We start from the raw sequence: 27555 nt of genomic DNA on the forward strand, positions 1-27555 counted from the left end.
TATGTATAGGACTACATGTCCATTACAGTCAGCAAACGCATGACGCATTGACACTTTTAGAGTCGTTTCACATGGCCAAACTATGTTGCCGATGTACGAATAGATACAAAATAAATAGTTCAAAAACAATATATATACTATATATATATATATATATATATATATATTATATTATTTTTTCTTTTAGTAAAAAGAAATATATGTACTTTGTACAATACAATCCTTGTTAATTAATGTACAGCCAAGGGAATAAATGCTTCCTATCCACATGGTTTTAAGAATAGTTTTAACACTATTATCGGGCAAAAAAAAACTCTATAGGGCAAATAATTAAATGCTTTAAGACCAGGATAAGCATTAGATAGTGCTTTGGGTGAAAGGTTACTTATAAGGCTGACAAAACAACAATGGTCAGTTGACCATTATTCACACAGTGGCCATTTTGCTCTCACTGCTCGAGGAGTTATGTGTAAGATCAAAATGTCCGCCATGTGAACATGGTCCATGCTGACCAGTGTTTTGCTTGGATTAGCTACAATTCAAACTCGGATATCACGAGTCCGACAAATGAAAACAGTCACGATGCTCTGACATTACATGAAGAGAGCTTTACAATCCTTACGTACGGGTCACTCTGAAACATCTCAGGGTATATTTACACGTGTCACTTTCCCAATATTAACTCGTTGCGTTCGTCGAGTGAACACCAACACTTGGAAAACATATTTACAAATCCGCCATTTTTGCCGAGTGATGCAGCCCTGTGACGGAGAATAGACAAACAGCTTTTACAAGGGGGACCTATTATGCATTTATATATATCATATTTTCATATTATGTAATATTACAATGTTGGGTGTTCATATTAAATGTGGGCAACATTTCAAATACTGGCATAAAAAAACCTCAACATTCTGAATGCTAGGTTTCCAAAGGTTACTTCTACTTCGTAAACAAGCTGATGTCAACTCATTTCAAGTACCCCTTTAACCCTGAGTGTACAACGTGAGGTGTACGCTCTCAGAGTTACAGTCCTGTGAGGGTCCATTAAGGACCCCACATTGAGAACCCCTGCTCAATATGGTCATCTGCTCAGACCACATTGCCTCTCCCTGAAGAAAGTGGGCTTTTAAAGAAAAAAAGCGTACGTGCGGTTCATTTCAGACAGAAGCTGGAATGATAAGATAGATGCTGTTTTTGAACTGCAAAACTACTTTGGACCCCATTTTGCCTTTAGAACTTAGCCTTAATCATTTGAGCCGTAAATTCAACAATATGCTCAATTTGTGCTAAGCGGCCCAAAGTGTGCCAAGAAAATATCCCCCACACCGTTACAACACGATCCTGCCATCCGAATGTCGCAGCATTTTTCCAATCTTCAATTTTAGTGACCCCACGTGTCAAAGTATATAATATCTGCAATTTAGCATAACAGGTCCCCTTTAAATACATTAAAATATTACACTGTATACACAGTCGAGTTAGTTAAAGAAAACCTCTGAATCGGCGTGCATACCGGACACCGTGGACGCCTTCATTTAAAGTAATCGAGGCCGGCCACGAGGAAGAACTTCTCCAGGAAGAGCTCGGAGTCCAGGACGGCGATGTGCGCGGCGCGGCCGATCAGGGTGTTGGCGGTGTTGGGCAGCGCGTGGAACACGTTGTGGCGGATCAGCCGACACTCCTTGGCCTCCAGCAGAGGCTGCAGCAGGTTGGTGATCATCTCCGTGTACACGGGGCCTGTGGCACCGGGGAAAACACACACACACACACACACACACACACACACACACACACACCCATGGGTAGGTCCGTTTAGCTTCAATGGTTTGATGTGATTCTTATCCCTGGGACTCCTTATCCCTGGGACTGTGCATTTAAGATATGGTGTCAGTACATCTCTAGTTACCATAGTCGCACACAACGCAAACCTCTTCAAGCCGTGACCCCCCAAAAAGAATCATATTTGAACTGGGGACCCCTCACCCTGGCAAGCGCTTGGAATTGTACGGTAGGAGTTGAGGCATTATTATTTTGTTCAGTCTCTCGAGACAGACTGTTGACGCAACATAGCGGGTGACAACAGCATGCATGGATCTCTTTCAGCCGGTGTCCCTGTCCTCTACCTGTGGTCCTGTCTCTGAGGGCAGTCTACCTGTGGTCCTGTCTCTGAGGGCAGTCTACCTGTGGTCCTGTCTCTGAGGGCAGTCTACCTGTGGTCCTGTCTCTGAGGGCAGTCTACCTGTGGTCCTGTCTCTGAGGGCAGTCTACCTGTGGTCCTGTCTCTGAGGGCGGTCTACCTGTGGTCCTGTCTCTGAGGGCAGTCTACCTGTGGTCCTGTCTCTGAGGGCAGTCTACCTGTACCTGTGGTCCTGTCTCTGAGGGCAGTCTACCTGTACCTGTGGTCCTGTCTCTGAGGGCAGTCTACCTGTGGTCCTGTCTCTGAGGGCAGTTTACCTGTACCTGTGTTCCTGTCTCTGAGGGCAGTCTTGCACATCTCGATGCGCGCCGAGTGGAAGGGGACGTAGCGGTCCTGCGGTGACGCCACCAACACCACGTTCTTAAAGAACTGCAGCCCTGAAACCAGAAGGAAAAAATAAATAAACCAGAGTCAAGATGTAAGCCGGTATTGCAGTGTGTGCGTGCATGCGTGAGTGCGTGCGTGTATGTGTGCGTGTGAGTGTGCGCGTGCGTGTGCATGCGGTTGTGCACGTTCATTATCGGTGAAGAGAGAGAGAGAGAGAGAGAGAGAGAGAGAGACAGAGAGAGAGAGAGAGAGAGAGAGAGATGGGGGAATCAGTTGCATATCACAAAGTGTTATCACAAAGCAATGTGACAGGTTTGATGTTTTCCTGTCGGGTGTCTTCTGTCAGACTTTGCTTTTAACAGACTGCAGTAGTGTGGTGGGTTTCAAATGACAGGGTTTGGATCATTGTGTCAGCCTGCCATAGCTTTGGAGGCAGCCAGAGGAGAACAAAAAAAAAAAGAAAGAAGAAGAGGCATTTTCAGGCTTATCTCCTTCAAGTCTCTCTGTGACAAACGACTGCTTTGTTCCACTCCCGCAGTGGGGAGGCCTCTCACAGTCAGAGCTATAGCTGGTGTGTGTGCGAGAGCGTTACGGCGAACTGACACAACAGAATCTGACGGAAAGAGACGTCGCCGACGCGACGAGGCGGCAAAAGGATTTTGTCATGAATATTTTATTTGAGTGTCTTTCGGGTAACATTTTGGCAACGTATCAAATTGCTCAAAAAGCGGGAAGTCAATAGGATGATCTCTCACTCAACGCCTTTGCTTTTTTACATGTAGGTTGGTTGTCTTTCTTTACACTATGTTTTTGTTCCTATACTGTACCTGGTTTCTGGCTCAGGAGGTACAGGAAGGTCTTGCGTGGATCGGCGTGATCTCGGAAGGTGAGCTGCAGCAAGGATCCCGACTTCTTCAGCTTCTGCATCAGCCACAGACCTGAGCGGAGAAAGCCCACACGGACGCACACGCACGCACACAAGCACAAACACACGTACACGCAGGAATGCACGCACACACGCCCGCCCGCCCACACACACACACACACACGCGCGCAATTAGACAGCAGCACCTTTCCTCGGCACCAGGCAGCCGAGAACAGCAGGTCCTGCTCTGAGATGAAAGCCTAGCTGCTGAGGAGGAGGGAACAGTGCAGGAGAAGCACTGACTTGCTTATTGCTTCTCGCTTTATTATCGTCGCTGCCGGTCAGAAACCTCGTATCTCCATGTTTTGTATCTTTCTTATGGGTTCTCCCCCCCCCCCCCCCCCCCCTGGCCTACTTGTCACAAGCTTGTAGACGGGGCTATTTTCACTGTGTCTTCTGATTTTGAAAGTTAGAGAGAGAAAGCGGTTAAGTTTGTCTGACTGTCGGGTTTTATAAATATTGCACCAATGAAAAGTATAAACGAGCTTGTGACCCATATAACAATAACGATGTTGCATCCACTGGAAGTTATTTTCATGAAAAGTGAAAGTACAGTTTCGGACATACAAGGTTTCCACCTTTAGGGCCTTTCAAACGTGAAGCGATAAAACACAGTTCATTTGCGTTTTTTGCGCGGAGCACTGGGGAGCAGTCGCAGTGCGTCAACGCAAGGCGTATTTACGTGAGCGCGGCCCCGTGAATTTGTTGCGCGCAGTGGATAGTACTGTTTAGCTTTTTTTACGCTTGCGTTGTTGCGCCCCTCTTGAGCGGACCTGGTAAACACATGGGCGTCCTGCACCCCTCCACCCTCTGTCTGTCTGTCTGTCTGTCTGTCTGTCTCACCCGTGCTGACCAGCGTGCTGTTGTTGTAAAGCGTTCCCAGGTGCGGGCCCGACAGCGACAGGAAGCTGTGCAGCTTGGCCAGGTAGCAGCGGAAGCGAGGCCGCGTGAGCACCGAGCGGATGATGACGTTCCCCAGAGAGTGTCCGATGAAGCTGCGTGGGCGGCCAAGGAAGCAGAGAGAGAGAGAGAGAGAGAGAGAGAGAGTTAGAGGTATAGACTGACACGATGTGGCTCCATCTGGCCCACACAATGTTGTAGATCTGCAACAGAAGCCATTATACCGCATGTCCAAGAGCCTGATGAACATTCTCAACAAACCCAACAAGACACCAACGACAATGACATAATCATAATAATGTCTATAGTCCTCTGCTTGACGTTTTCCTTTAATGTTTGTAAAAGAAAATCTTCGCAGATCAGCACTCGTGGCATCTCAATTCACGCCCCGTCCCCATCTATTGTGACACGTGACACGTGTTACTGACATGTGTTTTCACCTCAGCAACTATAGTTCATTAATCACTTTTTATGTGATGTCCCTATTTTGGGCATGTCATTACAGGCAAGCATTTAAAAAAGAAACGTGTGAAGTGAGTGTTGCAACTCTGTGTGGGGGTCCCTGGGGGGGTCCTGGAAGTTCCAGACCCACAGGAACGTGCCCAGGGTGCCGGCCCGGTTCCGACGAGCCGCCCGGCGTCCGAAACGGTAGAGAAATGAGAGAGTTAACATGTGGGGTCCCCGGGACATCCAGACCCCCAGGGTTTTTTTCCTCTGTGTGTTAAGCATGTGCAGCAGTTATAGCTGTTGGACCATATAATGTAACCTAATTCTGATCAGTGTTTGGGTCTATTGTATTGTGCCTCTTGTGCAGATCCGAATTCAAATGTGTGTTAGGCTGCGCAACAGTGACACTTGGTGGTGAAAACCAACCAAACGCAATTTTCGTGCTCGGACAGACCCAGCCAGCCGGCCAGCCAGCCAGCCAGCCAGGGACAGACCCTGGGACTCACACAATGGCACAACATCATTTCACATGTAAATTAATTTGGGTGTCCTTGACATGGAAAAGAAGTCAAGAGAACCTCTGATGCAGAGACGTGAGTCACTTGACACAGGTATTTTAAATTCATTGAATTTATGTATTTTACCCAATTTTGTTTCACCAAGGAACTCCCATTGAGATCAAACATGTCTCTTTACCAGAGAGAGCCCTCGGGCCTCTAAAGGAAGCGAGCAGCCATACAGAACCACCACAGCGGTGTCTTACCAGCAGCTATAGTGCTAAACACTACATTCCTGGAGCTATAAAGTGTCACTCCGTTTAATTAACTGCATTGTCCTTGCAGTACAGTAGCCGGCTCCCAAATCCCTCAGAAGCACGTCTCCTTTCCCTTCATCTGTCTCCCCCGACGCTAAATATAGACACAATGTGGGATGTTTGTACCACATGCTCTACCAACGCTTTGTCTTTGAGACAAGAGCACTGTTTCCCAAACAGTGGGTCTTACTCTGGACCAATTTGTGGGTCGCAGACACATTTTTTGGGGGGTCCTTACATTTTTTGTTTCCTATATTTTGGTTTTAATTATAATTTCAAAAAACATTCCCAAATAAGCCAAAGTTTTCATGAATTAATACCAAATTAAATGAAGTAATTTATTGAATACATAAAATAAATTCCATAAATTTGGAAAACAAATGTAAGAAGTGGTGAAAATGGGCGCTCTACAAGCTCACAGCATGGCGCAAAATGACGCGTTGTGAGCTTGTAGATCTGGGGGAATGTATAATTTCTCTTTTGGGTCAAAAAACAACTGGCACAATGAGGGCAATTGCAGTGAAAGATGAATTGCTTTCAAAACCATGTTCTCAAACATCCCCATCCAAGATGTATGTATATGATCAGTTGTATTTACTCATTTTGCTGGGGACCCCCTGGAACGAAGCCTTAACGACCTCTGGGTGTCAGTCGACCCCACTTTGTTTTAAACATCTTCTGGTAGTCTAGAATGTTACTCATGTCATGATCATGGTGTTGTGAGTTTGTCACCTACAGTAGTAGCATACAGCAGTAGTTCTCAAACTGTTTCGTGCCAAGGACCACCAAATTCATATAACCGCAGACCCCCCATTTGAAAAAGCGTTGTGACAGGGACCCCTTGAAGAGAAGATTTGTGTTAAAACATTTCAAAATTATTAAAAAACTTTTTTTTTTAAATAAAATAAAGTTAAAAAATAGCAGATGCACGTGCCGTGCTGTGACCTTGTATATCAGCCAAGAAGAATGAAATATGGATGAAGTGGTTAAAATGATTGTGACGCTGCATTAACACATTTTGCTGGGGACCCCCTGGAACCCCCTCAAGGACCCCTGAGGACCCCCCCCCCCCATGTTTACATTGCAGGCACCATCTCCTGCCTCTACAGTCTCTCAGGACTAACATTTACATATTGATGCTGGGTGAAAACCGTGGATGTCCCAAACTGGTACTTTTCAGGAAATAAAAAAAAAATAACCTGTGTTCCAATTAAATGCATCAGATTATTTAGTCAAAACACAACTCACAAGGTCTTGTTAATACTTTTCATTTCAATAATCACTTTCACTTTCCTTTTTTTTCTTCAAAAATTGCGCGTGACATCATCATCATCATACCCGGAAGTAATGTGGGAACGCCTACTGCGTGGGAAAAGATACTTTCTGGCCTTGCCAGCCCATACATCCAAACAGAAAAGACCTAACTGGTTGCATTAAACAACATTAAACTCACTTTGCCACTCGATTTCCCACTCACTGTACGCATGCGCATACCCTCTATGCATCGCTAAATCAGTGGTTCCCAAAGTGGGGTCCGGGGACCCCCAGAGGTACCTGAGGGAGTCCCCAGCTAAATGATAGTTTGGAACCAAATGGACCATTATGGGTCTGTAACTCAGAGAGTGTACACTCACAGAGTTAAAATAACATTGATTTTACAATATAAATTGGGGGTCCCAGAGACAGAAATGCCATTAAATGGGGGTCCGTAGACTAATGCATGTCAAACTGGGGGTCCATGAAATTAAAATGGTTCCTGGCATATCTTTTCAAATGGGGGTCTGCGGGCTAATTAGTGTCAATTTGGGGGTCCTTCACATGAAAAAGTTTGGGAACCACTGCGCTACATGTTGTGAGCTTGTTGTTGTGATGGGCTTAAAAAAAAAAAAAAAAGAAACATAAAAAGCTGAAGATACTTAAGTTTAATGACCAACAGTCAGAGTGAATCAGCCCACATGCACCATTTACAGTTTCTGCTGCCATCTAGTGACCAGAGAAAGCCACTGCTCAAGTCGAGCACCACATTGGTCTCCTGTGTAACAAATACAATGCAGAATCAATGGAGCCGTGGCTTGGACATGTGACAAAATGGGGACTCGTCAGCAGTCCGTGTAGGTTGTTTGAGAGTTGTAGGACTGACCTAATCCTGCCTACGGTAAGATTATACAGCTGTATGTGTTGAATGATCTCGTCCAGCAGTCTGTCCGTCATGGTGTCGAAATCTGCAAACGTGTCGGTCTGCAGCAAAAGAGCAAAAGGAAGGGAATGGGTCGTCAGCGCTCTATGAATATCAATTTGTTCTGATCACTGTCAAGAAGTAAAAGTAGCAATATGCACTATATAAAAGTAAAAGGCCTGCAGTCAAGAGAGAGAAAGAGAGAAATAAATACCCAAGTAAAGTAAAAGCACCGCAAAATTGCACTATGCATGCTAACTTTCCTCTTCTATGCCGGATTTGAACCCCTTTATCTGTGCACATTCTTACCACTGGGCTATAATACAGGGGTTCTCAACGTTTTTGGCTGGGGGAAATGCTTTGGCCATGACTCGCGAACTCCAGCTTTTCACCAGAGGAGAAAATATTTTTTCCCCCCAAAAAATGAGTTAATAGCACAGGCAGACTCTTCACATACTAGAACTAGAGCATGTCTGAAATGAGTGTCAGAGCTGAAATTGACATGAAATAAATGCTTAAACATGTAACTACAGTAGGTGTAATGTTAAGAGACCACAGAAGTGAACCTTTCAAGCCTGTTGTCTCAACTCGCTGTTTTTTGCAAGACATTACTCTATAAGCCATATCTCCAAGACTGGTGGCTCAAACTGAACAACCAATATGTCAATTTGAAGCTATGATTCCCTGCTTTCATATGACGAAAAAAAACGAATTAAAAAAAATCCAATGGCAGCACCTCAGTCAAATGTAGTCACAAATAGATTGCTCAAAATTACATTGTATTAATAAAAAACCCTGTCAGTGTGTTGGTTAGCGGCCACCACACCACAGTACAGCTCCTACCTGGTTCCTCTCAGACATGAGGAAGTCCAGTCTGGAGCCCGGCAAGCCCAGCTCAATGAAGGTCTTCACCAGCCTGAGGTCGGCGCTGTTCCCTGCAGCGACGGAACAACAAGTACGCAGGTCTTTTATTTACAGTGAACAGCAACACAACAACATACAAATATACTACTGTTACTGTTAAATAAATAGTCTGCATTCACTAATAACTAACTAACTAATAACTAATTAGTTAGATCTTTTTCAAAAAGCACATTGACAAGCTCACAACAACGACGCATTGTGAGCTTGTTCGGCTATTTTCTTTTTTTATCCCACGATTTTGTAACCCATTTTTCACCCCTGTGTCAATTATCTAATGTGATCCTGGGCTCTACACACCCTCCGCCAACCTAGTCCCCATATAACGGACTTAGTTGAACTCATGCTTCCTTCATGACTGAGTGTCCAAGTTGATCCTTTACACCTGACAGGGGGGAGTTTCCCTGGTTGGACGTAGTTCGGCTATTTTTTAACTATGTTTTGTAATAATAGTCTAAATCTGTAAAGTAAGCAGCAACTAATGTTTTCAAATAATTGTAGACAAAAAAAGTACAATATTTGCCTTAGAAGACACCGTGGAGTAGAAGTACAATATAAAGAATTGAAAAAGTTGTACTTCCTCAGATAGAGGTACTGTACTTGGTTATTTTCCACCACTACTTTCTGGAAACAAAGAGACCATTTAAAGCCAGAGTATGGGCCTCAGCACTTAATAAACAGAGCTCATTAATCACGTAAGACATGTTTAAGGAATCAGTATTTACAGTAAGTAATGATGTTCATTATCTATTAGGACATATTAGGACTTCTGCCATATGCAATACATCTTCAACACTAATAAGGTGCCAATGCTTAACAAAGGATGACGTGTGACGTGCAAACATCAGGATGCGTATAGCCAGACTTATCTGCCTTTTATTGTCTGGCTACGCGAGGCTACATCAGTTTAGTAGTCAATTAGCTACAGTGATGTCACGCCGCAGGGCGTGGGAACGGGCGAGGTTGATTCAATGTCACATGAGTGTGTTCTTCTTGCATTGCTTTGAAAACTAGTGGGACTTGTGTTACTGCTTGAGATTCTGCTTGAGATTCTGCGTGTCTCCACTTTGAGTTAGGAAAGTCTGAAGTTGAAATAACTGGGACACCTACAGGCAGGGTTTGGTACAGGTCTCCTGTTCCCCTGGGGGTCACTTTCAGTCGGACATATCAACTTTGGTCAATCTAAATTGCACCCGTTTTAATTGATGTTGATAAACCGTGTGAGGCATTTTTAGAATTGGCCTCAGGTCTGAATGGGTTATATAATAAGTCATAATGGCTTGATCCGCCTGCTGTGAACTCACCGTCCAGGCCGTGGACACACACCACCAGGTGAATGCCGTCGTCAAACTCCTCCTCGTCCTCCTCGGGGGGGAAGTAGGGCAGGTCTGAGGCCAGGAGAGGAAGGTCACTGTACAGGCCAGCCTGGAAGCTCAGCTCCTCCAACAGTTCCTCTTTGGCCTTGTAGAAACTAGGGCAAAGAGAGAGAGAGAGAGAAAGAGAGAGAGAGGAGTGTACCATGAAACAGCAGCCCAATGAATGCTACAGAGAGGAGGACTTTAAGTACACCATGAAACAGTAGCCCAATGAATGCTACCGAGAGGAGTACTTTAAAAGCTATTACAAACGTTATGCAAAGCTTGGCCAATCACAGCAGAAGGTAGGTTACTCCGGAAGAACAATAATAAAGTGTGACAATAACTATAGTCTATAGTCAAAGACTACAGTAATAACAAAGAGAGCCTCACTTTAGCATGCGTTGGTTGCTCTCCTCGTCCATGCCCATCAGCGTGTTGAAGGACGAGGACGAGGAGACGATGCCGAATGACCCCAGGGGCTGATGGGTGATGGGCGAGGTGGTCTGGCGGGCCGACATGCCGCCGACGGAGGGCGAGTCTCGGAGGACGGAGGAGAAGGGCAGGCAGGTGGGGGCGCACGATACCGACATGTTCACCACCTCCACCACCCTCTTGTTCACGAAGGCCTGCAGGCCAGAGGGGTTGTGGGGGACCTGGGAGGGCTTGTCCTCGCGGCCGGCCAGCGGCTCTCCGTCGGTGGTCGGGTGCCCGTTCGACAGGGCTGCTGTGTGAGCAAGAATGGTGGTATTAGAATCATACCGTTTGTTGTTGTTATAGTCAGGAAGATGTGTGTGTTTTACTACAGCCTCACACACATGCAATAAATGTAACAGATCTGCAAGCTCACACACACACACACTGAAAAACAAATATTTATCCCAAAATTTCAAAAAACGTATGTTGCTATATATTCTGCACAGAGCAACAACTACGCAAAAGGGGTTCGCGTCCTGAAAGGTGAAAACCCCAAAAGGGGTCCCCTTCCCGTCCTACTTACATTTTCATTATAATGTGAAGTATATCTCCGACTCCATTTGTCTCTAAACAATCACTAATAACAACATAATTCCCACCACTGCATGTGCGTGACAATGAATTGCGACTTTACCATTCCGGCTGACGGCGCCATGATGGGGCGGCGTCCGATCACCGGTTATTAGCCCCAGCTGGCTGGGCCTCTGCGTGGTGGTGTTGTTGGTGCCGTTGCGGCTGTGGCAGCCGTCCGGCCCCCCCGAGGCGTGTGCCTCGGGGGCGTCCGTCGCGGCCGCGCCCCCCTCCTCTCCCTGCGACCGGAAATTGTCTTCGCCCGAGGCCGGCGGCGGCGGCGTGCTCTCCGAATCCGCCGCGCTTTGACTCGCACGTCGTCCACAGGATGCCGACGTCCCTTCCGCTTCGAAGAGATGCACGTGTGTGGAATCCGTGACTCCGTCGACGTCATCGTCCTCTACTCGGCCGGCGATGAGGACGTCCTCCTTGGCTGGAGGAGGTCTCTCCCGGTCGCGCTGCAGCGCGGCTGCAGCCCTGTCTGACGGGACCGCGTCACACTGCTCCCCCTCCTGGATGTCTTCCAGGGAGAAGTGGTTGATGCCTTCAAATCAAGCACATGATGTACAGTATGACAACCGTGGTCGTGCAAAGTCAAAGTTCAGCAATTAACCCCCTTAAGACCTGAAGAAAAAAGTATTCTAAATCTAAATCCAGTTCTCTGAAAAACCTCCATGTTTCTAATATCAGTGGTGCTCAAACGTTTTCATGTCAAGGACCCCCGGAATTATCTGTATTTGGCCGCCGACCCCCATCTGAAAATATGTTGTTCCATGGGACCCCCCAGGAAGCAAAGATTTGAGTTAAAAACGTTTGCTCTGAAAGAAAATATTCAAAGATTTGCACGTAATTTTCCCGATTTTTCAAAAATAGCAGATCTACATGACATGTACAACCCCAAAAGGGGTTACCGCCCAGAGTGGGTTAAGACCTGATGCCGATTCTAAAGAAAAAATGATTTTAAATCCAAACCGTTATCTGAAAAACCTATACGTTTCTGTCAGTGGTGCAACAATTATACGTTTTTGGCCATTTGATGTGAAAGAATAATATATAAAAAAATGTGCACACATTTTCAACAAAATAGCAGATCTACATGCAGTACTTTGGTATAAATCCGGTCACATTTTACCTTGGTGCTGTTTGAAAGTCTCTGGGTCGGGGGGCTCCTGTCCGAGGTGGTGGTGGTGGTGGTCCTCCTCGGGGTCTTCTGGGCTGCTGATCTGCGGTGCCGACACGGACTTGGTGAGCGTGCTGAGCTCGTGATGCCTCTGGTGCTGCTGGTCGTCCTCGTAGGGCAGCGAGCTGATGGAGGTGAGCGACGCCTGGATGCCCTGATGCATGCTGGGCCACAAAACAACAACTCACATTCATTACTTAAGACAGTACAAGTACCAATATACTGCAATGTAGAAATTCTCTACACAAGTAATCAAATTCCGGAATTCAAAATGCACTTTGACTAAAAGTACAAAAGTATCGGCATTTTAAAATGTTCAAATGCATACAAATCTTTTGAAAATAACACAATGTGTCGCGACGCATAGTGAGCTTGTCGGCTATTTTCAAATGATTTACAGTATATAGAGCAGAAGTGGGATGTGAGATGTAGTGGAGTAGAAGTACAGTAAAAGTATTCGGAAATACTTAAGTAAAGCACAAATGCCTCAAAATTGTAAAAAAAAAAAAGTACAGTACTAAAGTAAAAATGTACTTAGTTACTTCACACCGCTGCTGGGCAGGCTGCCGTGGCTCTCCATCTGCAGGCCCTCCAGGGAGCTCCGGTGGGCCGGGTGGTGGTGGCGCCCCCGCGCCGTCCTCTGCGGGATCTCCCGCTCGCTGCAGAAGTCCCGGTGTGGCGGGTGGCCGCCGCGGAGGAGCAGCAGCGAGGAGGTGTCCCCGGGCCATGCCGCCACCGAGCTGGGCTCGCTCTCGATGCCCGAGTCCGAGATGACGGAGGAGGAGCGCTTCATGAGGACCTTGGAGGAGGAGCCGCGGTGGTGGTGCGTCGTCAGCTCTCGCCTGAGGTCGCCGGCCGCGCCGGGGGGAGGGGTGTCGGGACGGGCGCGACGGACGGGGGGGTTATCGGGCACGCCGCAGCCGCCGCCCGATACGGGAGCGTCCTCGCTCTCGTCGTCCATGGACCGAGTGAGCAGCACGGTGACGTTGGACTCCTCCCCGTTGTGCGACGTGTGGCGTTCTCCCGTGGTGGTGGTGGCGGCGCACTCGAGACTCGCTGTGACGTCGTCCTCGTCGAGGCGTTGGCGGTGAGCAGGGGACTCGTCGGCGAGGCCTGTGGTGTTGGAGTCGGCGATGGAGGACAGGATTAGGACCGGCCCTCGTCCTAAGCACGGGTCGGCGGCGTCCGTGGGCCTGGCGGCGACATCCCTGAGGCCCTGTTCATCTGACTCTGACTCTGTACGGCCCGGCTGTGTTGGAGACAGGGTTGTTATTTATTCTCGGAATTACACAGTAATCAAACTCATTTTCAGTGTTGTCGAGTAATACAATCAAAAACACATCACAATACATCAGAAGATCAGGAAAAGAAAAACAAAAGGTATACATATGAATTACATACCGGTAGGTTTACAAATAAAAAGCTAAAACTAAAACTAAAACAAGCTAAACAAACTTCAAAATGATCGAAAAACAGTTACATATTGTGGGGGTGTCACGGGGCAGCCCGCGCCCTATATATATATATATTGTACAAATGACATTGTCATTATTCCACACAATGATTGCAAGAGGTTTAAATATGTTTATATTTGTATTGACACTGAGGTTGCATTATTTGTCTCCTGTCTCCCCCTGCAGGGCTGGCACTCCTCTCTAGATTGGTGCCAAGTACTGTGGAGGAGGAGGGGTGTTTGTTCCTTTTATGTTGCATTTTTCATTGTATTATGTTCGTTGTCTTCATAAATTAAATGTGTGAAATGTAGTTGATTGTATATTCCTCTAAAAGATAGTAGTGTGAAAGATTACTCGTAGGCTTTAGTTAGCCGTGTGGTGATTAATTATCACTTACTGATTAGAGGATGGTTTGCCCCACCTGTTTAAGAGCAGGATTGCTGCAGGTGGAGGCAGTTCAGTCTCACTTGAGGCTAGTCGTGAAAGAGCAACAGGTCAGAACTGTGAGCCAGGGCCTCATCGCAGGAGGCATTTAAGCCTGTAACAGTTACTGTTTGTTATTTTCTTAAGTGTTTCCTGTTTGTGGAACGTTATTTTGTCCAGTAGTTATTATTTATTTCTGTATTTGCACTGTCTAAAGACACTTTTGGAGGTCAATAAAAAGCCTGAAACGTTTTTGTGGACCTGTCTACTCCTTGGAGCCTCCGACCATCGGCTGGCATTATCACAGGGGGTCTGTATGCTCACCACGTTTTTAAATTGATGCAAGGGTACCAATGTGGTAAATTTTAATGTATTTTGTAGGTCGTTCCATGTATTTGGGCCACAGAAGCTAAAGGCAGATTTACCTAGTTCAGAGTTAACTTCTGGTACCTTGGTTATAGTTATAAAGCAGTAGTTATACAACTTTTTTCGTTTGAACGACGATAAATATTTATCCATGTGAAAATGTGTTGTGCCCCTGCAGGTTCCCCCAGAAGAGAAGACTTGCAGATTCGAATCTAATACAGAGAGGAACGAGACTAATATCCACGCAGTGATATTACAGTGAGGCTACTGATATTGTGCATGTTGGCTCACTTGGAAACACTCTGCTACACCCAAGGGTTCTCAAACACCTTGAGGGGGTTCCACATGGCCCCGTATGGGTGTGTGAGAGTAGGGTGCATCTAGAAGCTCACGTCTGCGACCCGTTGTGAGCTTTAGCTAGGATATGTTTGCACCCAAAATAATAATGCTAAATAAAATAGGCATTGCTGAGTTTCGAGAGTTTTATTTTATTTTGTACCTCGGTTGGAGAGGGCACCACCGGGCCCTCCTGGTTGAGAGCAGGACTCTGGCTGCTCCTGCTCTGCTCTCCTACGAGAGACGACACGTATGTGGGAAGGTCCATGTAGTCTTCGCCGTCCGAAGGCTCCCAGGGTGTTGGACTCTGCTGCTGGCCTCTCTCACGGCTCCTCCTACCGCCGGCGCCGTTGTTGATGACGGCGCCCGAGTGCGTCCTCTCGGCGGTCGCCTGCTCTGCAAAACACGCAGAAGAAAAGTCTGGGACGTGGATCCGGGAAAATCACACGACCGGCCTGTGACTGTGGCAGAATGTTTTTTTTACCCTGGCTTGAGGTACTGCCTGAAGTAAATCAAAAGGGGAGGGTAACCACCTGTCAGTGGGGAGTGTTGGCTGATGAATGAATATCAACATCCTAATACATCCTAATACTGGGAGGAGGAGTAGGACTAAGGCTAGGGATGGGTATCGTTTGGCCAAAGTAGGTTATCTTTTGTTGTTTTTTCAACCACCTCTCTTCGAAGTTAGACTGGCAAGCTCTAAACTGACTGGGCATCTGGACCCTATGCTGTGATCACACACTCACACACACACACACACACACACACACACACACACACACACACACACACACGGGCGCGCATTCGAAGTGAGTGCACCAACGCTTTCTCTCTCCTCTCTCGTCTCATGTTGATTCAATGTGCACGTATGCAGTGAAGACTCAGGCAAGGGCGGGCGCAAGATTCCTGTCCCCTCTCTTAAAAGTTTCCTCCCATAAACTTCACTTGAAAATTACGTTTAAGAAACTTTAATAATGATGTTGCTTCAGTGCCAGGCACAGCGCGTGTCACTGTCTCGACAACTAACTCCATGCAGAGACATAGCTCCGCCTCTGCAAGCCAGAAGCCCACAACGCGCCGCTGACTGTGAGTGACGCCACGTTAATGAAACCTTTTTTTGGGTGTAAATCACGTTGATAAATGAGGGCCTATATGTTTAATGATGGCTGTGTAATTGTGCCGAGCAGGGAGGAAATGTAGCAGAGCCGAATGCCAAGATAAAATATTATATGGACACCTCCTGTATTCTCATTCTATAATGAATATTTGTGATTTATCTGACTGAACTTTTTTTTCTTCTTTTTTTTTTACAAACGATTACATCAATTAGTTTGATTAACTCTTGCATCATCAATTAACCCATTTGGGGCGGGATCAACCCCTTTTGGTGTTGTAAGCATTCTTTTCTACTTTAGCTATTGAAAAATAGCAGATGTACAAGCTCATAGCTTTGCTACTGGGGAGGCCCCAGGAAAAGAATATTTTCAGACGGGGGTCGGCGGCCAAATTCATATAATTTTTGGGGGTCCTTGACATGAAAACGGTCGAGCAGCAATGACATAGAAACAGTTTTCAATAAACTGTCAGGATTTAAGAAGACATTTTGTAGAATCGTTCCCAGGTCAAAATGGGTTAAACAAATACCTTTTGTTTGAGGGGACTCCACAAATCTGTCCTCAAAGATGATGGGCAGGCTGTTCCAGTCTCCGTCGATGTCCAGGCACTCCACGGGTAGAGGAGGCATCCTGGACAGGTAGTCTGAGCACCGCACCTCCGCTGCTATCTGCCCGTGTCTGTTGATTCTGCACCAAGGAGAGAGCCACAGGCAAATATTTGTTTACAGGGAACCCCCCAGAAGCAACGATTTTAGTTAAAACGAGTTTCGCTTTGAAAATAGAATGCTGCTTCACCGTATTTTTTTATATGCCATTGTAGGCACTACGAGCAGGTCCCCCCTAAGACCTACTGTAGTAGTGCAGCCACAAGCCATGTGGCCAAATAAAATAAATGAAAGATTAAACTCGAGGTTGTTTCGTTTCCTTATTGTTTTGCCTGTTTTGCCTTTGTTTTGTGTACTCGCCGTTTACATAAAAAGAATGTTGTTCAGCTCCAGAAAAGTAGCAGATCTACAACAAGCTCGATCAAAACAATAATTTACCATAGAAACACAAAAAGTTAGATGGGAGTTTTCTGCCCAGCAACAACAACGGTATTCAAATAGTAATGGGTTGATGCTTACAGGTCCTCCTGGAACGTCAGTGAGGTCTCCTTCTGATGCTCAGTGAAGAAGTACGCCTCCGAAAATCTCCTGACCTGACATTTAAACAGCAAACAAAGAGTCTCATTTTAATGGAGTCAGATACCATACATACTGTACATACTGTACATACATACATACATACATCATGTGATGATGGGGCAAACCCCTTTTTTCCTACTCTGTACATGGTGTTTTATATATTGTATTATATATAAGTATTATTCTGGAGTCCTCAATTTTTGGGTTATCCTGTTTGCATTCATGTCTAATAATAAAGTAGGCTATTAAATCAATCAATCAATACATACATGTATGAAGGCTATGTATTGATTATATTTTCAAAAAATAATAATCTGCGGAGCTACAGTGGTTCAGACACCATGCATTAGCGACAAAACCACCATGAGAGATATATCTGTTCCAGGAGAGAAATCTGTTCAAAGTTCTGACAGTGACAGGACTGCTCATCTCAAGCTGTATATAATTAGAAATGAGTTCACCCTTGAAACGCAGCCACCATGACAGGAAAATCACTGGCAAATGAGTCCCCGCACCCACCCATGTGCACCCACCCCGGCAGCACCCCCGTGATAATTACACAATAACTGTTAATTGAAATGCTAACTCTCTTGTGGGCGGGTGTGGAGCTATAAGACAATATTCCCTCAAGGGACACCCACGACCAAGGAAAACATGTTCATTATTCAGAGACAACTCAGGGGAGATGGAATATTATATTATATTAATATTACATTTTGACCTGAGGGCGATTCTACAAAAGTCTTCTAAATCCTACACAGTTTTCTGAAAAATCTATATGTCAGTGGTGCTCAACCTTTTTCATATCAAGGACCCCCAAAAATATCTGGATTTGGCCGCCGACCCCCATCTGAAAATATGTTGTTCCAGAGAGACCCCAGAAGCAAAGATTTGAGTTAAAAACATTCTGAAAGAATATTTATATTCAAAGATTTGCGCCACATTTTCACGATTTTTCAAAGATAGCAGACATACAAGCTCATAGCGCGGCAATATGAGCTTGTAGATCTGCTATTTTTCAATAGCTAAAGCATAACCTATTGCTTAAAACACCAAAAGGGGATCCCGCCCAGAATGGGTTAAACATCCTACTGATTATATATAAAACTCAACCAGGCTTAAGCTAATGTGCTATATGGTCTTTATTACTATACTAATCCATCCATGTGATATGTAAGGTTCACCGAACAGAGTCTCAATTAAAATATGATGCAGACCTTTGAATCGCAATCTCTGGGACTTAATTGGTCCTGTGCGTGGGACAAAGTGGATTTTGAACACGAGCGAGATGCAACGTTATAGCCAATCAAAAATCATCAGCCCTTTTAATCCATTCATGACGGGAACCCCTTTTGGTGTTTCAAGCATTATGTTATGCTTTAGCTGTTGAAAAATAGCAGCTCGTAGCACTCGGTGCTATTTTTGAAAAACCGCGCAAATGTGGCGCAGATCTTTGAATATATATTCTTTCAGAGCGAGCGTTTTTAACTCAAATCGTTGCTTCTTGGGGAGTCACAACATATTTTCAGATGGTCGGCAGCCAAATACAGATAATTCTGGGGGTCCTTGACATGAAAACGGTTGAGAACCACTGAGATAGAAATATGGGTTTTTCAGAAAACTGTCATTTGTAGAATCGTCGTCAGGTCTAAATGGGTTAAACACTGTACAATTAACCAAACTATCACATCAATCAATGTCTGAAGGATTCAGCTGTGCTGGGCCTCTGCAGGCTAATTAACACATTATACTTCAAGTGTAAACCCACACGGTACTGGATGTTTTTGACAACCTCACATTATTATTGCAATATATAAAAATCATACAAAAAGTTTGAATGAGTAATTATTATAGTTGAATTACCTTTTTATGTATTACAGTACAGTATATCAGTCGTACTCATGTTGCACTCTAATTTTCAGAGGAGGAAATACAGAGGAGAAAACTATACAGTAATTCATATAGGCCTAGTATGCATATTATGTAGGTGTGCCTCGATATTTTAGCTAGCCGGAAATATTTGGCCAGATCACAAAAAGAAACTGCCAGGGCCACAAACGTTGTGGTTGCAGCCAAACACAGTATTCTTCAAACAGTGCTTCTGGTGTGGGGGATAATCATATGGGACAGTGGTAGTATCCATGGATTAAAGGAAATTACCAAAATAAAATCTCACAAAATGTTGTTAGGCCAAATCTTAACATGCAATTTTGTGTGGAAGGAGCCCCCACACAAACTAGCACTGTGTAGTGTGTATCATAAAGAAAGAGCAGGTACTGTATAAGGCTGGTTTGTGGTTTCCTTGATTAATCCTGAGGACCCGACGTGAACATCTACTTGCTTCCAAGTTCCAAAAAACAATCTAATGGACGTCATGCTGACTCTGCTCTGCTGTGAACTGGTAATGTGTGGTGTGGTAATGTGTGAAATGACTGTTTGAAAATCTGTCACACAGTTAGGCACAGAGCAACAAACTGTGCCGTTGGTTCAGTTCACACGTGTGTGTGTGTGTGTGTGTGTGTGTGTGTGTGTGTGTGGCAGGCAGCTCCGCCCACAGTGGTTGTCATATTTAAAAAAATATATAGAGGGGGAGGTGCGTGTGTGCGTGCAATAGTAATACGTCACACTATCAGTGTTTATATCATTGGCCCGTTTGACTGTCAAGGGTTCAGCCTCCAGGAAGAAACCCTAAATACAAAGTTATTACACCATTGCACATAAAAACGACTCCAGGGTGTCTAATGAAGTACTGTCACCTCATAGACACATGAAAAACTGGAAAAATACAAAAATTGTTGCACTCCATCTTTAAGGTAATCGGCCGGTTCCACGTGCTGCACAAGGTGCCCTTTCTTCACTTGAGCACCTGCCCCTCTAAATGTCTGTGCACGCCACTGGGAATCCGAATGACTGAGAACTAGGAGTTGGACCCACAAGCATCTCACCCTGAGGGTTAGGGTTAGGGTTAGGGTAGCATGGAGAGCATAGGAGAGCATGTGAGGGGACAGTACTAGTAGCATCTCACCCTGATTGTGTGGTGCTCCTGGGCCAGATAGGAGAGCATGTGAGGGGACAGTACTAGTAGCATCTCACCCTGATTGTGTGGTGCTCCTGGGCCAGATAGGAGAGCATGTGAGGGGACAGTACTAGCATCTCACCCTGAGTGTGTGGTGCTCCTGGGCCAGATAGGAGAGCATGTGAGGGGACAGTACTAGTAGCATCTCACCCTGAGAGTGTGGTGCTCCTGGGCCAGATAGGAGAGCATGTGAGGGGACAGTACTAGTAGCATCTCACCCTGAGAGTGTGGTGCTCCTGGGCCAGATAGGAGAGCATGTGAGGGGACAGTACTAGTAGCATCTCACCCTGAGTGTGTGGTGCTCCTGGGCCAGATAGGAGAGCATGTGAGGGGACAGTACTAGCATCTCACCCTGAGTGTGTGGTGCTCCTGGGCCAGATAGGAGAGCATGTGAGGGTTGAGCACGGCGGCCTCCAGGAAGCGGCTCCACAGGGCGCCCAGCTGGGAACACAGCTGGCTGACGTCTCTGCTGATCTGCTCCGCCACCTTCTCAGAGCCTTCCTGCAGCTACAGTACCATGGGTGGGAGGGAGGGAGGAGGGAGGGATGATGGATGGAGGAGCAGATGTGAGCCAACGAGGGCAAACACCAGGTGTCGCACCACAGTGAGCGGAGGTGGTGGCTCAGGGGTAGAGTGGCCGGATGGTAACCGCAAGGTTGCCAGTTCGAACCCGGTCTCCCCCACTCTGGAGCCACCTCGACACTAACTCTTAGTGTCGAAGTGTCCTTGAGCAAGACACTGAACCCCAAATTGCTCCTGATGTGCTGGTTGGTGCCTTGCATGGTTTCCACTGCCATCGGTGTATGAATGTGTGTGTGAATGGGTGAATGTAATGCACAATCTATGTAAAGCGCCTTGGATAAAGGCGCTATATAAATGCACCATTTACTATATAAATGCATTTAATGAGCTTGTGGATCTGTTATTTTAGCCACAAATAAATGCGCCTTGAGACTCTGACTTTCCCCATTCGTTGGTGTGCTTCCTTGGGTGTAAAATGTTTGAAAACCACTGCTAAATATAACAATGGCTATGAGCTATGACAATACATAACCTAATAAGCCTATATAAATAGTACCAAAAAAGGGGGCCAGGCACACAGACAACAAGCTGTTTAACATGGAAATCCCTTGGTAGCATGTGAATACAAAACATGCCTACCTGTAATTCAGCTGTGAGTTGGTGTAGAGTCTCTTCTACAGGCAGCTCCTCTGTGGAAACAAATGTATGTTCACAAGCGTAGCCCAGGAAATCGTAGAGTGTCTAATGTTAGGGTGGAGTTGTAGTTTTGGACGGTTTAATGTATTTAGCCAATGACCCCCATTTGAAAATATCTCGTGCCGCGCAGAGACTCCCAGAAAAGAGGATTTGTGTAAATAAAAAGATAACACCATTTCTGTCTGCTCACTAAAAGTGTCTCTTTTGTGGACTGTGAACAGTTCAGAAACCTGCCTACCAGTGACATCATCGGCAGGTTTCAAACAAGACAAACGTTTTATTGTATTTTGTATTAATGCAAAAACAATGGCTTCTATTTCAGCATACTAACTTTCCAGGAAGAGACAGGCTGCAGTTTCTATTAGCTTTTCATCGATGATGTCATATAGGCAGGTTTGTGAACGGTTCACATGAGAGCCCACCAATGAGACTCAGAGTGAGTAGACAGAACCATCTTATAATGAGCATTAGTGATGACCAATTATATGAAGATAAGGTTGAACATTGAAAGTTGAAAGTGCTCCATTAACCCATTTAGGCCTGACGTTGAAATTAAAAAGAAATCTTCTAAATCCTGATCAGTAGTGCTCAATATTTCATGTCAAGGACCCTAAAAATGATATGCAAAAGAAAAAAGAAGCAAAGAAAAAAGAAGCATAAAAGTAAAGGCGATAGTTTGGATACGTAACAAAATAAATGTTTGTCGTTAGAGAGCTCACCTAGGTCTAACGTGGACTGCTGCAGCTGTGGGATCTCCTTGGCCAGTGCAGTGTGGTACGTGTGCAGGCCTCTGTGTGCGGCCAGCAGGAGGCGACAGAGTCTTCTGTGCCACGTGTGAGCTCTCTGCAGGCAGCTCTCGCTGGGCACATAAAAACTGCCCTGCATGGAGAGAGAGAGACAGAGGAAAGTCACTGAGGATTTACTCAAGTAACTGTACTTAAGTACAACTTTGGGAACATAAAAGCTGCCCCGGGGAGAGAGAGACAGAGGAAATGCTCTATGTAGGTCAGCAGCAGAAGTCACCTGTTCTCTGATTTCAGCATTTTATGGCTATTTATGTAAAAAAAAAAAAAAAAAAAGTAGGCTTACTGCAAGAGTCCTCAACAGGGGGTCTGTGAACCCTAGGGAGTTATTATTATTTTTTTACCACTGGAAACCTAGCATTCCTATTCTTGGGGGGAACAAGGTGACTTGATTCGTCCTTCACCACTTGAATAATAATCCTGGGGGAACATTAGCCCAACAAATTGCAGGGTCTCCTCCCAGTGGGACGTGGTCCTTGGTCTGCACACACACACACACACACACACACACACACACCACTTTTTTGCTTACATGCTTGCTACAACGACAACAACGTGGTCTTGGTGTGTAACGCCGGTGTATCCATCGCGGTCGATGCGCTTCGGTTAAACATGACATGTATCTCTCTCCTCCAGTCCTCCTCTCTCTCAAGCTGCGAGGTCTCCTCCCAGTGGGACGTGATCCTGCCCCGGGGTCTGAAGTGAGTGGTGCTGTACTGTACTGTACTGTACTGTACTGTACTGTACTGTACTGTACTGTACTGTACTGTACTGTACTGTACTGTACTGTACTGTACTGTACTGTACTGTACTGTACTGTACTTTACAAGTACTCCTCCTCCCTGGTCCGTGTGTCTGTGTTAGGCTGTGCAACAGTGAACAAACGCTATTTTCATGCTTGGACAGACAGACCCAGGGACACACATAGCTGTCTATAGGAGTGGTTGCACCACTCAAAAAATGTCAAATAATAGTAAAACATAAGAACAATATTTGCCTCTGAGATGTAATGGAGTAGAAGAAGTCTAAATATTGGACACAAGTACAGTACTTGAGTAAATGTACTTGGTTACTTCCCACCACTGCGACTCGTCCTTAAAAACGGACACGTAACACATGCTTGGATTTTTACGGCCTCAGCGGCGAGGGCTGTAGTGGCTTGTCTTCGACCTTGACCTTGAAAAGAGAGCTCGTCTACTCGCAGCCTCGCTAAAGTCCTGATAATTACCTGGAACATAAAAAAAAAGAAAGAAAGAAAAGACGCTAGACACAAGTGGCTCCTATAAACAGCTTGTTGTCGAGCTGTAAAAACAGATCAATACTTGTACGCGGCGCTTTGAGGATGTAGCACTTCCTTGCTATGACCTTTAAAAAGGGTTCCAAGGGCAGGAAACAATCCTAATTGATATGGCTAATTGTCTAAAGTCAGGGGTCTTCAATGTGCTTGTTTTTTTAAGCCAAGGATCCCTTAGCTGAGAGAAAGATGAAGCAGGGACCGCAGTCAAACTTTTCCATAGTTTCCATACATAGCTGCATAGACTGCAAATGCTAAAAATAAAATAAGAATTGCCTTCACCAAAAATAGACGATCACAACTCACAACTCAATTGCTAAATGTAAATAATAATAATAACAATAACCCTAAACCTGTTTTGCTCGGTTCGTCCCGCTTGTGTGTATGTATCTGTGTGTCTCTGTGACTGTGACATGTGTGTGCGTGCGTGCGTGCATGCGTGCGTGCGTGCGTATGACTGTGTGTGTAGTGTAGTGCTAGGGGGGACAGTTATTTCTGACCATTGTACCGCCAATCACCAAATCACCAAATGAATGGTGCTGGAGTCAGCCTATGGTATTTCAATGATGGTGTACATTTTGTTGGTCAGTTGTCCAAAAAAATATCAGTTTAGCCCAGTGGTTCTCAAAGTGGCGGTCCGGGGACCGCCAGCGGTCCTTGATGGGATGGCCGAGCAGAGCCATGTTAATCTTTTTGTGTAAAGCACATTGGATTGCCTTTTATGTTGAATTGCCTTGTTCATTAAAATGTGCTATACAAATACATTGCCATGCCTTGCCCTACATGCTGCAATACCAATACCTAGAACTACCTACAGTAGAAATCATCCCATTGAAGGCTCTACTTCAGCAATTTGAAAATATCAGAAATACATACAGTACAAGCGCATCATCATTTCAAATAATCTTTTAAAAAGTTAAAAAAATATATATATATGGAAACAAATGTGTGTCGGTCCCTGGCACATAATATTTTCAGATGCCCACGGCCAAATACATTGTGGGGGTCCTTTTTACGTGAAAAGCTTTGAGAACCACTTACTGTAGATATCACTTTTTGAAATGTTTTGCGCCAGAATTTGACCACTGACTGTCCTATCCCTGTTCCACTAATCTGAGTTCCCAGAAGTTTTCGCCATCTCCGACTCCCACCATTACTGTCCCACTGGCCCTCAGACCTGACACAGATACCGACAGAGTTCAGCCCTTGGCTGTCATGTTTTGGGCATAGCGCCAGTGGGGCTCAGAGATTTGAAAGGCATGCAAAAGGCCGGCCTGTGTATGTGGCGATGTACTGTAATTTGCCTCGAGCCAGTAAAGCTGTGGGCCCTATCATCATACCTGCATGTACTCTGTCATTGCAACGCTGCAGTACAGCAAAAGCAGGAAGGGAACATCTGTATGTTTACTTTCATAATTTCTCTTTACCTTTATAGAGGGCCTGTCTGGCTTAGGCTCCGAGTCGAGGGCAAAAGAAAAATAGCTATTTTTTACTATGAACTAGTCATTATCCTACAGTTATCTCTCTCTCCGCCTCTCTCTCTCTCTCTCTCTCTCTCTCTCTCTCTCTCTCTCTGACTATGCACAGGATGTGTCCCAGTTCTAAAAGACCAGCCGACAGGACTGATTCCACCTATTTTAAACCTCTCGTATAAAAGCACAACACTGCGTCACAGTCAGGATTTAAAGGGATCGCCGCCACCAACTCAGATTGCTGCTGCTGCAGTGCATCATGGGACATGGGGGGTCATAGTGGGCCTATATCTGCCACAGTGAGATGACTCTGACTGTATTATTATTATTACTGTTAATGTTTCAAGGACCCCCATAGCTCTGAGAGCATACAAGGGTTAATTTGGTTCCAGGTGTGTACGCTCTCAGAGTTTCTCATTTAGAACGGTCCCCTCAATGAACCCTGAGGGTCCTTGAGAACCACTGTTATGAAAGCCTAGAGAGAGACAGGCCAGACTGAAGAAGACATGCAGAAAAACAACAGTGTGTCACTCGCCTACACCGGTCTGCTGTTTCTTTTTTTCTTTTCCTGAAAATAGCATCCATTCAAACTGTTCTCCTTTCATAAAATACACAAGACATCTCTGTCTGTTTGTGTGTGTGTGTGTGTGTGTGTGTGTGTGTGTGTGTGTGTGTGTGTGTGTGTGTGTGTGTGTGTGTGTGTGTGTGTGTGTGTGTGTGTGTGTGTGTGTGTGTGTGTGTGTGTGTGTGTGTGTGTGTGTGTGTGTGTGTGTGTGTGTGTGTGTGTGTGTGTGTGTGTGTGTGTTTGTGTGTTAGAGTTAGAGACAGTGGGGGCGTGCAAACCCAAACACATCCCAGACTTTGAAAGTACAAGTGGAGCAGAATAAAGACTGTGGCACATTGCATCCCACCTTCTCTGTGAGAGGCTATGAGCTAGTGCTGAAATTCAGCTGATATCACTGGAAAGCGCAGCGTGCTATTTTGCAACAACAACACAAATAGGGCTTATAAGGAAATGCCATGGTGTTAAAGGGAAAGTGCTGATAAACGTACTTTAGCCGCAGGTAAAAAAAAAAAGAAAAAAGAAGAAAAACGAAAGGCTCTGAATAAATAAAGGTATAAGAGAGCCCACAGATGGCTTGTGTATACAGGTTTCACCTGCAGCTATGTGTTACGTGGCGGAATCAGAGGAGAACTCATTACTGTGATCAAACGGCGCTCTCCCGCGTGGCTAAACGCAGCTCTTATTAAAGTGCCCGGTCGGGGGTGCAGCGTAAAAAAAAAAAAAAAAGAAACCTCAGAGCGGGTGTGGGGGGGGAGGGGCGGTCAGGGGGTGCAAACCCGGGCTCTCGTTAAGATTTACAGCGTTAGTCTGTGACGCGCCGCGCCTGCACGGGGACAGAGGCAGAGAGATACACGTGATGGACATGAGAGAGAGAGTGGCGGGGAAGGAAGGAAGGGAGGGAGGGAGGCGTGGAACCAGCCCAACCAACCAGCATGTTTACAACCCGTCACCAGCGTGCCATAGCCTGCGGGAAACGACGTGAGAGACAGACAGCCAGAAGGAAGTGGGGATGAGAGACGCACATCGTAATGGCTGGCCCCCGTTGGCCGGTGCGCAGTGCACTGCAGACATTATGGTGAGTGTGGCACCTCTGGGTATACGTGGCCACGTTTGGTGCTGACCTGAGGTCAGCCTGCATGTGACCAATAAGGCTATCACTGCATGGAGAAGGAATAGGAGCACCTGGGGAAGGCAAAACTGACTGAAGTCAATGGGACAGGCTTATTATGAATAAACTATGTTCTTGAATGATCTGCAAGACTTTGTCAAGACAATAGGTTCAGGGGAATAAGAGAAGACATAATATCACACGCTTATTTTTGGTTACATAATGTTATTGAGATATCAAAAAGAGCACATATACTGAACAGCCCATATACTGGACAGTCAGAAACGTACTCTGTGTAAAAAAAACCAATGTGTGATATGTCTTCTTTTATTGTGCTTAATGGATAATTTGACCAGAAAGAAGGGCCAGAAATAGTGTTTATTGTATACCTCACATTCATTGACTGCAGTGCATTCCAACGACCGTTTGGTTCCGGCTTGCCTCCCTCCAGCTCAATTAATCTACCAGCTGTGATTGTCAGACCTCGACAGTGACGTATACTGTGCGACGTGTCCTTTGCTTTATTACATAGCTTTGTAACACTGTGTGTCGGCTTCCCAAATGAGCTCCAGAACGTGACAATAAAACCAGGTGTCGGGCGAGAAAGAGACGTGAGACGACCAGGCCGCCATAACGGACGAGGAGTCGGATGTTTAGACCGGTGGTTCTCAGAGTGGGTGCTGTGGCACCCTGGGGTGCCGTGACGCAAGTCCAGGAGTGTCGCAGAATATACCGGTCTATCACTTCAGTTTAACCACTTTCAGACTTGGTAAAATGGGACGTGAGTTGCACTGTTCTTGCTGCGTTCTTTTTCTACAATAAACAAAGTCTCTTTAACGAAAAATAGCA

The 27555-nt window shown here is 45.6% G+C and overlaps 1 protein-coding gene across 1 annotated transcript in view; it reads right to left on the reverse strand.

Annotated features, from left to right (window-relative positions):
* Nucleotides 1-1534: 1534 nt before the first annotated feature.
* fam135b (family with sequence similarity 135 member B) overlaps nucleotides 1535-27555 on the reverse strand; it is a gene marked incomplete at both ends in the record, with an annotated part of 57326 nt that continues 31305 nt past the window's right edge. Inside the window, 18 exons of the mRNA XM_080787088.1 lie at nucleotides 1535-1740; nucleotides 2464-2577; nucleotides 3355-3465; nucleotides 4296-4447; nucleotides 7754-7851; nucleotides 8633-8724; nucleotides 10015-10181; nucleotides 10459-10792; nucleotides 11177-11656; nucleotides 12245-12446; nucleotides 12840-13541; nucleotides 15035-15267; nucleotides 16516-16673; nucleotides 17111-17184; nucleotides 20397-20414; nucleotides 20616-20753; nucleotides 21408-21457; nucleotides 22184-22343. Of these exons, the coding sequence (XP_080643214.1) occupies nucleotides 1535-1740; nucleotides 2464-2577; nucleotides 3355-3465; nucleotides 4296-4447; nucleotides 7754-7851; nucleotides 8633-8724; nucleotides 10015-10181; nucleotides 10459-10792; nucleotides 11177-11656; nucleotides 12245-12446; nucleotides 12840-13541; nucleotides 15035-15267; nucleotides 16516-16673; nucleotides 17111-17184; nucleotides 20397-20414; nucleotides 20616-20753; nucleotides 21408-21457; nucleotides 22184-22343 (3489 nt within the window). The remainder of the gene's footprint in view (nucleotides 1741-2463; nucleotides 2578-3354; nucleotides 3466-4295; nucleotides 4448-7753; nucleotides 7852-8632; nucleotides 8725-10014; nucleotides 10182-10458; nucleotides 10793-11176; nucleotides 11657-12244; nucleotides 12447-12839; nucleotides 13542-15034; nucleotides 15268-16515; nucleotides 16674-17110; nucleotides 17185-20396; nucleotides 20415-20615; nucleotides 20754-21407; nucleotides 21458-22183; nucleotides 22344-27555) is intronic.

This window comes from Protomyctophum bolini (assembly GCF_963924005.1).
Source record: "Protomyctophum bolini genome assembly, chromosome: 17".
NCBI lineage: Eukaryota > Metazoa > Chordata > Actinopteri > Myctophiformes > Myctophidae > Protomyctophum > Protomyctophum bolini.